Source organism: Tyto alba, unplaced genomic scaffold (genome assembly GCF_018691265.1).
Source record: "Tyto alba isolate M040663 unplaced genomic scaffold, T.alba_DEE_v4.0 Super-Scaffold_2, whole genome shotgun sequence".
NCBI classification, from domain to species: domain Eukaryota; kingdom Metazoa; phylum Chordata; class Aves; order Strigiformes; family Tytonidae; genus Tyto; species Tyto alba.
Window position 1 is genome coordinate 5,069,441 of NW_024881282.1, and position 12,444 is coordinate 5,081,884.

At 39.4% G+C, this 12,444-nt stretch overlaps 1 protein-coding gene across 13 annotated transcripts in view; it reads right to left on the reverse strand.

Annotated features, from left to right (window-relative positions):
- The window catches only part of TENM4 (teneurin transmembrane protein 4), a 1,435,480-nt gene that overhangs the window by 214,905 nt on the left and 1,208,131 nt on the right, over window positions 1-12,444 (reverse strand). For all 13 annotated transcript variants that reach the window (XR_004406800.2, XM_032990906.2, XM_032990916.2 and 10 more), the window contains one exon: window positions 4,461-4,713. Coding sequence is in view for 12 of the 13 variants with exons in the window: in XM_032990906.2 (XP_032846797.1) it covers window positions 4,461-4,713 (253 nt within the window). In the remaining variant the exon portion in view is untranslated. The remainder of the gene's footprint in view (window positions 1-4,460; window positions 4,714-12,444) is intronic.

Sequence of the window (12,444 nt, forward strand, 5' to 3'; positions counted from 1 at the left end):
ACAGGCAATAGGCAGGATACTTACAGCCTGCACATGAAAAAGCCTGGGTCTCACTTTGCAATAGTGTCATTCTGCAATATCTGGCCTCCCCAACATGTACTTTGATGAGTCACATTTTGACCTATGTATGCTAAACTGGTTTGTACATTTTGAGGAGAATAGCAGGAGCATAAAGAATTAAGTCAGAGGCACAGCTGGGAACAGACTGTGTCTTTCTCACCTTCAGGCTTGTTTCTCAAGCTCTGTCAAAAGAACATTCTTCCCATGTCTTTTAAAGCAAAAACCAGTCCTGATTCTGCCCATGTCTGTTTTCAGCATCAGAACTGAATCTAATCCTGAATGTGAATAAATTCCCTGGCCAAAACTAGCAAAAGGAACATAAAAGCATTGTGACACTTTATCACTTATGCAGGATTAAGCGCTTACATGATGTAAGTGACACAATGTGAACTCAAACGAGAACTTCTCTGTCAAAGAAACTGGGTTCAGGTAACATGTTATACCAAGAGAAACCATCCCTGTCACATCATACAAACCTTGATACCGTCTCTTCTAAAATGTCCTCAACCTTAATTTTCATTTCTTCTTCCTCCCCTTCCTGCTGCTAATGCCAGTACTTGTTTCGCTCAACTCACTGCTTTTGGAGGCCTCTGGGCTGCTTTGACAGAACAGATCTACTCCTTGATCTGAATGAAAGTCAAGTGACTCCTAATCATAGCTTTGGAGCAAAGTGGATCGACACGCATGAGCTGTGTGCCATCGCACTTGAGACATCAATCCATCTCCAAGTGTTAGCGGCTTCCTCACATTCCCTGGGAATGCAGGAAAGGTTGGATGTTGAATTCAATGCAAAAAGAAGCAACATATGTGCATGCACTGAGCATTAAATGGGTGAGAGGCAAGGCATCTAGCAACATACAAATCAATAAAAGTTCATCAGTAGTTAAAATCCATGTCAAATTGGTTCCATGAATTTCAGTTGCAGAGTGTCAATAAAACAGAAGAGGGGAGGGTTATATAATCTTATAATGTATGTATTTGTAACAGAGAGGTCGCTGGGTCACCGAGGTGACTAATGCATGACTGTCCTCCTCACTGAAGGCTGGACAGAGTCTGCTTCCTTGGAGATTACCTGCGAATAACTGTCTAGTTACAAACACTCTCTCTTCTCATTATGAGTTGTGGTGACAGAATCTGACCTCACATGATTACCACATGAAATTTCCCGGGAATGAAGGTCTCCTGAAAGCTGTTGGTTTGTCAACTAAACGTCCATCTAGTTGGCATTTATTTGCTCTCGCAAGGTCAAATGTAAAGGAAGAGAAAAGAGGCCACAGAAGGAAGAGCGAGGAATAAATATGGGGGGAACTGACTTACCTGTCAGGAGTGCCTGCTGAGCAAAGATCTTCTCATCACAACCCTGATAATATATTGGTTTTAAAGCAACAAAAAAGGGAGCAGACAGGAAAAGAGAGAGGAAAAAGGAGAAACAGAGAAAAGGGAGTAAAGGGAAGCTAATGAAAAGGAGGGAGAGAAACAGATGGGCTCTTCCTCTTGCAACATATAAAGTTCTCAGAAATAAGATATGCTTATTGTGTCAGTTGTATACCTGTGCTACACAACTCTGCTAGCCTTTGCATTACAGTATGGAAATTTCCAGGCAGTGACAAACCATCCTAAATTCTTCATTCTGAATACTGCCTGGAGTCCACAGCAGTCAAATTCAAGCCTCTTCAAACTCTGGGGTACTTAAAATCTATAACTGTAGGCACGTTTCACAGCCTGTGACAATCCCTGTTTAAAAGACCCATCTTTTTTCTTCATGTTTTCTCTCTCTGTTGACTAATATGGGATTTAAAAAAAAACAGATATTCAACAGAAATACAATTCCATTTTTGACATGAGATTACTATAATCTCCTATTGCTATACTTCAAAGACCTTAATTCTTGGATTAATGTCTCTTGGCTGGGATTCTTTTGGAGGTCTTGTTTTGGTTCTAAAAATCTTTGCAGTGGGGAAGGTCAACTTCATGGAAGAGGTGGAATTGAGCTTCCGAGTTCATTACACAGCTCTGAAGCCTGGTCTTTTATGTCTACATTATTCCCACCAAAGGAAATGGAACATCTCTGCATGTTGTAAGAGCAAACTATTAGAGTGGAGATTTGTCAAAGATTTACTGATCATCTATGCAGCACAGGCTCTTTGCATTATGACAACATTATAACATACTTTATTTTCTTAATGTTGTTTGGTGAAGGAAAAAAAACCTGTCAGTCATGATCTGCAAATGTACTCATTTGCTGTTTGGCATAAAACTACACATTCTTTTTCAACGTGTTCGTTGTCTGAAGGGACACTGGGCAAAATTATGCCATTCCAAGCAGTGTGTCAAAAACCACAACATAAGTCTTGAAATGACCTGTTTTTTACCTAATTAATAAAATGGTTAAATTGAGGATCAATTACAACCGTGACTGATTTGGAAAGCAAATCAAACGATGCAGAGAGATCTCTTCATGCAGGCAGACCTCCAGCTTCCAGTCTGGTTAACAGCAATAATATGACTGACCCAGCTTGCAGGAAGAACAGTCTGCTTCAGATCTTGAAAAATTTTCATCCACAATGATTTCATGGAGAAGAAATGAGGACAGTCTATAAGGATGTACTTATTTACAATTTAACAGGAACAGTCCAGGGCTAGCCAGATAATTGTTCTGTCTCCGAATTCCTGCATTTATTAAGATGTGGTAGGGTTGCCTCTCCATCTCCCTCTCTGATTGCCACCAGAATTAGACAAATGGGGACAGGATGTTTCCAGCAAAGAGCTTTTATTTCTGACATTCCTCCACTGATCCAGTAACAAGGACGTTCCTTCTCAATTGTAAGGTGGTGGGTTCTGAGAGACTCCAGTCAGATATGAGGATGTCTTGGCATTATTAAAAAAGTATATTATCTCTTCTCCAAAGAATTCACAACCTGGTTCAGAAAGAGGCACAGGGCTTCCTCCAGAATTAGAGAGGATTGTTCACAAAAGGGCTGCAGGAGTGAGGCCTAAGTATTTTTAAATGTTTTTTTTGTTTGTTTCTTTTTTTCCAAACAAATTACACATAAATGTCAATGCTTGGGCATATATGCTCAAGAACACAGTATAATTACTGAAACTGTTGCCAAATCACACTTGCAGTACTTGCTTACAATTTTGTCTTAATCTTCTGGATCCAGCTTCTTAGTTGGGTCTTTTTAATCAAGCAGTCGTGGAGAAATCAATTATCCTTAAATGCCATAAAATGTGATGTTGAGGTCTGGTTTGGAAGTTTCAGAGGGCCAGCAGACATAACTCATTCTCAAAAAGATCAACAGACGTGCTCATTTTTAAAAAACATTTTCTTAGCAGAAGCTGGCAAAAGTGGGTACATTTTGTTCCAGGACACAGACAAAACTACCACTGATCTCAATGGGATTCCCACAGGCCGTGATGTGACATATTTGGCCCCTGGCTCAGTTTTCAGTTAATATATATTTTCTTGCTGTCTAAAATCTTTCTTGGTTTGAGAAGACAAATGAGGGAGAAAAGGCAGCTAAACAAGTGCACCACATTAGGCCTGGAAGACTTCTGTCCAGACCAAAAATGATACCGTGTATGGGCGCTAATGACTTCAGCATCTCCAGTGGCTTCTCAGTAGCAGAACCTCTGGAGAATGCAAAAACTGAATTTCAGGTGGACAGAAAGAAGTAGATGCACTCACCATCAGATGGGAAGACTGAGCCTGAGGGTGTATGACAATTCCCTTTTCCAGAAGCTACAGAGAACCTGAACAAAGCTATGAACTAGAACACTCAGTGCATGCTTGTCACACCCTTTGTGTATTGCACACGTGGAAAAAAATTTAAATGTTAAATGAAACATCATTAATTGGCTAATGCCCTGCTATCCAGGGTTTCATGCTTGCTGGAGCAATGTTGTAGAATAGTAAAATGCTGCAGCTGACCTCTCCTCACTAAGTAAAACAAGATCAACCTTTCCTGAATGATGTACTACAAAAATATCTGCTTGATGAGGCACAGATAGAAGGCTAAATTTTTTCAATATATGGACTGATTTCAGTTTCTTAAATAGGATAGTGATTTATCCTACCACATAAGAAGAAAAAAAAAAAAGGAAAATAAAAGAAATAAAATGAAGAACATTTTAATAGTTGATCCTGATTCCAATTTTAAATGAGGAAAATAACCTTATGAGCAGCTGTTAAAGACAATATTTTTAGTCTATGAATGAAGAGCAGTTTCCTCTCCTAGTCCAAATAAAAAGACACAAGGAATAATAAATACAACTCAGAATACTTAAGCCAAACACCAGTTCACAAACTGAATGGCTAGCTGTACAGAAGTGTGTATTTTCCACAACATCCTTAGCACACACAGTCAGAACATAGTAAAGTACTAGAGAAAATGGCCTACCTAGTCTCCAGTGGGATGTTACTGTTAAGTAACCAGTTGTCCTGAGCATGGGCTGGCTCTTGAGCGCTGGCTGGTTGTTCTCCAGAAAGAGAGTGGTCTGTAGGAGCTGGGCTGGGGTTGCTGCGTGGAGTGAAGTTCCCTCTGTTTAGGGAATTGATGGAGGCTGCGTGATGTTGATTTGGGGTGTGAGCATGTGATATTGGAGGTGGTGGAGTTCTAAGTCTTGAATGATTTTGAAGATTTGGAGGATGATCTATAACAGAAGTAAAATATTGTTAAGGTTCATAATTTGAGTTGTTCCATACTGCACTCATTCCTGTGCAGGCACTCCTAAGAAGTATGAAGGCTGGGATGCCACATATCCTAAATCAAACCCAAAAGGGTAACATAGCCTTGTTCCATATGGTCTAATGACACATGCATTGATCCCCCAGCCAGCTAGAAAAATAGTTCAGTTTCATGCACAAAAGTTATGAAAGCTTAAAGCACTGCAAAAAGGCTGTCCTGACAGCCAAGTTAACTCCAATGAACAACTGCAGGTTGCAAACTGCAATCTATCTGTGACACTGATTTGTGATAAAGCATGAAAAATACAACCAGCCTAGATAGATAACACTTTAGAGCAATTTTATGATGGATATACAGCTCCCAGTGAAGTTTGTTCTGCCTGTTTTGCCAGAGAACTTTCAATAGCTAAGTCAACAAGGAGACTGAGAATACATTTAATCATAGATTGAGTTTAGGCAAAGCCATAAAACTGTGTCAGGGTTATACAATTTAACAAAATCCAATAGTTTGTATTGTTAGAGACGTACTCAAACTGAGTGAAAAAACGCATATGGCATAAAAACTGAGGTGTGAGGAAAATGAAACAACATATGGTGAAGAAAGATGTAATGATCAGTGATATGGATACTTTGAGTAAAACTCAAAGTATTTGTTAGCCAAGAGTCTGAGAGAGGTAGACTGAGGAAGGCAAAAATAGGAAACACCAACCTAGTGCTGTCTATATTGTTTTTTTTTTTGTTTGTTTGTTTGTTTTGGTTTTTTTTTTTGATGCAGTATCAAGGATTTTTTTCACATGTCTTCTGGAAGTTAAGAAAAACTAAAATATTTGATGGAACTGGAGTGAGACTGACAGTTCAGCATATTGGTTATGGGATACAGGAAACTTATTCCTCTCTGATTTTAGTAGGTTTATGCTTTTAAGTCATTAATGCACAACACTTATCTGAAAAAAAAAAAAAAAAAAAGTATGCAGTATCAATCTAATACTTACAAGACTGACTTCTGTATCATGAAAAGCTAACAGTCAATGTACTCTCTAATTAGAGAGCTCAGAACCCAATTAACTGTACACAGTCCTAAATTACAGTGAATAGTATCAAAAATTACCATGACATTTAATGACACTTCTGAAATCTGGATGAGGACTTGGATTCAGGAGAGGAACAGAGAGAACATTTATAATATCTCTGTAGCTTCCTGGATATTTAGACACATAAGATAAAATCCCATCTCTTTCCTCCTCACCCTGTATTGACTTACACTACCTTACCATTAGCTATGGATGATCATACCAAAGCCTTAGGGTGGTTGAGGTGGTCTAGCAAAAAAATAGGTGATGTTAATTCTGAAGGTGCCATTATTCTGTTTGAACATATATCTACCTCTGGCTTTATTAGATTAGGAATGGGACTAGGAGTATATATTCTATGGGGAGAACTGAGTGCATTTAGAGTCCCAATCTGTTTTACACTGTACTCTGAGAAAGGTCAGAGGAACACCTTAAGAGTGCTGTTCTCTCTACTGTGTATCAGTACAATAAAGAAGAAGCTCAGAAAAATAGATTCGTACTGGTCATCTACACTTGGACAAATAGATTATTCCCAGGAATCTAATGGAGTATTCAGAAGTCTGATTTAGCAATGCTCATCCAAAATTAATATCATCATACTGGACTCTGATCTAACACTAGTTAGCTCTGAAACATTCTGTATATCAGCCAGCAAACTACAGGGAAGGACAGAGAAACTACCATGGACTGTATGGACGAGGAATATAAGAACTAAATCAGGTCTGACCTCATCTCTGCAGCACCATGTGAATCAAGACATCCAACAACCCTTGGACTAGATATTATTGGGGACTGTCGCTTAACTGAAGCCCTGACCATAGAGGTAATAAAAACAATAGTGGAAGAATCCTACCAATAGCTTAGTTAAACTGTTCACTTGTTTTCCCGCTCAACGGACAGCAGCCATGGCTGCTTGGCAAGGGCCCCTTTGCTGAGAGGGGAGGTGGGAAGATGGGCACAGTACACACCAAAAACTGCAGTCTTGGGCATGTGTCTGCTTGCATTAGTTCCAGGCTGAGGCATTAATTCCAGGCTGAGGAGGTGAACATAAATAGAGGATTTCCAGTTTTTCAGGCTGTCAATCTATCACTGTTCACAAGAACTTAATTCATTCCAGAGAAAATGACTTGTCTAATCAGGAGCAACATACCAAAGGTTTCCAAGACCAGTAATTTGAGTTTTTATTACAACTGATGCCTTAGATGAATACTCTGCGCAAACAGGAAAGGGGGGCAAATGGGTGAATCCTGGAATATGCAATAGGTATTTTGTGAAATTCTCCTCCTATCAGTCGACTTTCCCTACTGGAAACACCATTTTCAGGCTGTGAGTCAGAGCCTGTTTCCAGTGATCTGTTATGTAAATTCCAATTTACACCCTATTATTGCAGACATATTGCAGATGCTATTATGGATAATGCTTTCAAATCAAGTAAAAATGTGTCATTTTCATTCTCTATTTGCATACCCTCTGTGATTTCTTTGCTAAGTAAAGACAGCCCATCTATCTTACTCTGGTCTATGTGACTTTTTACAGGATTTTATAGCTTGTATTTCTTTTTTCTGACATTTAGGTAGCTTTTCCTCTCAGAATATTTTTAATTTCATTCATATACAAATTCTGATCACTTACATCATGTCTGAGCATTACTGAATTTAATATACCTTGACTAGGATTAGCAACTATTTCCCTTGCCTTACGATCCCTTTTTTTTCCCTTCTTCTCAAGGTAAGGAACATTAGAAAAAAGGTGTAGATGAAAAAATAAGCTATGAAATCTTCCTACTGAAAATTACTGCAGCTGTGCAGGATTTTCTTGATGCGACAAAACTATTGAGGTTCTTACCCTCTGTGGTCACCAAAGATCCTATGGGATTTGCAAAGGATAAGGGAAGCCCACAAAGTGAATTATTTCTTGATTTCTTAAAATTGCAACTGTCCCCTTACTTGAACATGCTCATAACTAGTTCTACAATGTTTGAGTGATATAAAGTGTGTGGTTATCTCTGCCCACAGGAAGGGGAACCTTAATGCTGGCCGTGGTGGCTCTCTTACATCATGTAAGTGCATGAATCTTATACAGTGGGAAGATGCTCTGATTATCCTGCTATATATTATAAGTAAATGCTGTATATCTATAGCTGCCTAGGCAGCACTGAATTTTTGCAGATTCTACCACACAGGTGGGATACAGGGAAAGTCAGACACAGCTTTCTATATCTAATAGAAAGCTTTTATTAGGACAACAGCACCACAGGGATTCATTCATTCAGAAGTATAGAGGAACAGGACATTGTGGCCTCTGCACCAATTGTGCTAGGTTCCCCAAGACTTTTCTTAAGAAACTATAGGACGTCTAACTCGGACTATTTGTAAGCTATCTTGGCTTACTCAAAAATAAATCATTTTCAACATTTTCCTTCTTGCAGTTTTCCTCTTTGGTTTCCAGAAAGACATGAAGTTTATCATTCCCTCTTTACTTGCTTTTGGATTGAAAAACCTGACATATGCTATTCAGAAGGACCAGCTAAGCTAACAAAGTACTGAGGAATAAAACAAACACCTTGTAAAACACCACCCCCCGCCCCCCCCCCCCCCCCCCCCCCCCCCCCCGCAAATTTCTAATAGTCTCCAGAGTCAAGAAACACAGTTTATGGGATGATTCTTGCCTTAAAGGGAGAGCAAAAGAGATTTATCAGTAGCAAAGGAGCCCTCCCAGTCTTAGATGCCAGATGCCAATGAAACAGAGTCCCAGAGATGAAGTTCACCATTTCTAGAAATAGGCTGGCACTGTGGAAGTCTAAATAGCTCAGAAGTTAATGAACACCCCTGTAAGCCTCATTTTCTCTAATGGGTCTCCAAAGTGTGTCAAACATGAAATATGTCAGTATTCAAATGTAATGAAACATTGGAAATCTGATTGCGAAAAACATCAATAGAAATCAAGTTGCCTTTGTGTTGCCTTTTTTGTTTGTTTTTTAACATTAAAATGTCATTGACTAAGACTGGCTTGGTAACCACAGATAAAGCAGAGCTGAAAGATAACTCAGTTAATGAAGCTTGTACTTGGCTCACAATAGAGAGCCTTGATAGAATCCTGTGAATGAAGAATTGAATACATGTGAACCATAAAAAATTACCAATGAGGAGCTAATATGACAAAATTTGAATAAAAGGTCTGAACCCCATGTTCCCTTTCTTTCCCTTAAGCTTTAATGAGTAGTACTGTTTTGAAATTAGTCTATGTAACAATTACACTTTCTGATTCATTAGGTTTTGGGATTGTGTTCAGGGCAAATGTGCTAACCTCAGAGTGAAAAATACATTCTCATCTTTTTTTCCTAGCTTCTCCTGTTCCTCCACACATTTGTCATCTGTATGTCTGCTCATATTCAGACAGCCTGATGCCTGACTGGTGTCTGGGTTAGGTACAGGAAATATTTCTCTTTACTCACTGTATATAGTGCCAGGTGGAATGAATCACTCATTGCTCCCTTGAACTTAAACTCCACAGTAGCTGTGATGACTAACTTGGTAGTGTGACTTTGGGCAATCGTGCATATACCCCTACGCAGAGAAGCCCCCCCTGTCGCACAGGAAACTTTTTTTTTTTTTTTTTTAATAATGAAATCTGCATTCAATTGACAGAGCTGCTAAGAACCTTGCTTCAGCTCCAGGACCAAGTTTCAGTCTGCTGCAGACATACACTCGCAGCACTCACACCACCCACCAGCTGAAATTACCTTCATAGGCTCCCTGTCCCTCTGGGTGCCACTGGGTCTGGAATCTGGTGAGCCACCTAAGATCAGGTGGACTATGAAAGACTGAACTGGGTCTTCCCCAGCACCCTCGTAGAAGGTACAGAGTTTGCTGTTAAAAGTGAGACAGTTTGCCAGAAATAGGTTCCTTATCAGACACGTGGCAAACCAATGATGGCAACAGCAAAATGAAAAGCAAGCAGAATATTTAACCCTCAAGTTGGCACATATTGGAAAAATATGAGGAGAAAAAACAGAATGGGAGATGCTGTCTGCTCAGAAGGTGACTTAGTGGCTTCTGGTGACAGCCAGGAACAACTGCAGAGCAAGCTTTTCTCCCATTTGCATAGAATCCAGCTGAATTTGCAAAATCTGGACTGATCCAAAGCAATGTGCAAAGGTGGTATCTCTGCCGTACCAAGCAGGTCCATCTCAGGGCTGTTATTGGTATTCTGCAATCTAGAGGAGAATTTCCTCCTTCAAGGAATGTCCTACAACAGGCTGTCTACATGGGACAGTCAGGTAGTCTAATGAGGAAGGCACCCCACAGGACAGTGATGGAGATGGAGTGGAACAGGTCACTCGGTATTCAGATGATTTATCTGCACAGAGATGTCTGTTCTCCCTCACTAACACTTAAAAACTGGAATTAGTGGTACAATTCGAATGATTGAAGATCTTCTTAAGTATATCCACTGAATTTGACTTAAGATTAGCTTTTTCTACCATCGAGTGTTTGTACCATGTTGTGAAATACATCTTTTTTTCTGTAGTAACATCTTGTGCTGCTGGTTTTCAAAATGTTAAGCCACAAAATGACACTGAATTATAAAAGAAAACAGAGAACTAATGTATAATCTCCACTAAGTAACAAAACAACAATAGGAATGTTACCTTGATGTTTTTTTCTCTATTTTATTTTAAGCAACAGCATAATAGGGAACTGCTGTTCCATCAAGAACTCTCACCAGAGAAAAGTGTAATCCTCACCATGCAGTTAAAATCAGCAGGATGTGTGTCCTGGTTCTAGAGAGCATTCTCGTTCAGAGTCATCTTGGAGTCGAGCCTTGTATCTCATTGATACTTTACAATGCTATATGCAGATATGCAACCACGTTTGATGGATGATTAAAGCCTAATGAAAACCTTCCTATGCATACCTATATTGTAAATTTGCTGCAGTCTTTTGTTCGGAAAAATCCTACAAGCATTGCAAACTCTTTAATAAATGGCTATACAGATGTAAGTAGTTTGGGGTGTTCCTCTAAATGTGCAACTTGGACACTGAATTTGAAATAACCAGTGCCACAATAAGTGGATACCGAAAAAGTTGCAGAACATCAAAACTGTAGCGGATTTTCATGACAACACTACCTACAGCGTCCCTGTGAACATCTCCAGCCACTATCCATAGCTGTTTTATCCATAGCTTTGTTGATAAAGCTACATATACCAGGACCAGCGAAAAGAGACTGTAACTATCAAAATATAAACTTGACCTCCAGCAGTGTACAGTGTGTAAAAAATTCAATCATTCATCCTGCAAACAGATTGTAGCCAGTATCAAGTGGAAATGGAGGACCTAGAAACCAATAAAATGGCACCTTGTTACTGATTGACAAGTCTCAGCTTTATGACCTATGAGGACTTCATTCTGAAACATTTCCAGGCTATACTTATACTTAAGCAACTTTGTTTAGATGAACTACACCAAAAATCAGTCCCACCTGGATGGTTTGAAGCTCCTCTCTGGCTGCACAGATTAACACTTTATTGGTTTTACTGTTTATAGGGAAAAACAGGTGCACCAAATCAAGTCCAAACAAGCCATCTCCTCTGTATTTTTCTCATCAAATGTGTACATTACATGCAAACCTCTCTCCAAAGTGCCAAAGTGCCTTTGCAAAAGCAAAATATTGACTTCTGGGTTTGAAATCAATTTTTTGTTTGATGCTAGGCTGTCAAGCTTTGGCTGTACATAGCCAACGAGAGCTCTGGGTGGTTGCTTTTTCATCAGTATGTATCTGATTGAATTGAACGCACTACAAGTAACGCTTTTAAAAAGGTCTGGGTCACTGTCAAAGGATGATATGCAGACTGTTAACCCATGGTGTTCATTATTTAACTTAATAAAAGGGAATTACAGACTAATAAAATCAAGGCAGAGTATTAGTATTTAGTCTCTGACAGTTTATGAAGAATCATTGCCTTAAACACAGAGTGAAGTGGCAAAAAACCCAGACCATGCTGTCAGAGTGTAAATGAGTTACTTAAATTTAAATAACGTATTTAAGTTCTTAAATAAGTTACTGGAAAGATGGCAAAGTAGCCTCTACAGTGCTCAACTAAGCAAATTTTCTTGTAGCCCTGAAAACTGGATTTTCTGCTGGGCTTACTGAAAAGGGACATTAACTACCCTGACACTGTACACTGGAGGCAATGCAAGTCTTTGAAGGCTCAGACTGTTGAACTCCTGGCCTTTCTGGTCTAGGCATATAAACAAATAAACATATATTTCTACATATGGATTAGGATGATTACACAGTGTCTATGCCACTTGGATGATTGTCCCTCACAAGTCTCCTTTCAGTGGTGTCCAACTCGCACAGGCTCAGCACAAGCAGGTGGGTGCCATCTCTCATTCATGAAAGGCCTGAAGAAATGGAAATACCTCTCAGATTTGCTGTCCCTCCTTCATATTTAAGAAACACAATTTTTATTACACCTATGGTTATCCTTCTTGACAGAAACATGGCACATTTCTCTGATGTCTCCAGTTTATTGACTTGAGGCACTGAGGAACTCTTCTGTACGGAGAGTTTAACCGGTTTCCCTATGTGTGCTGTCTCCTGTGTCTGTTGTGTGGTGTT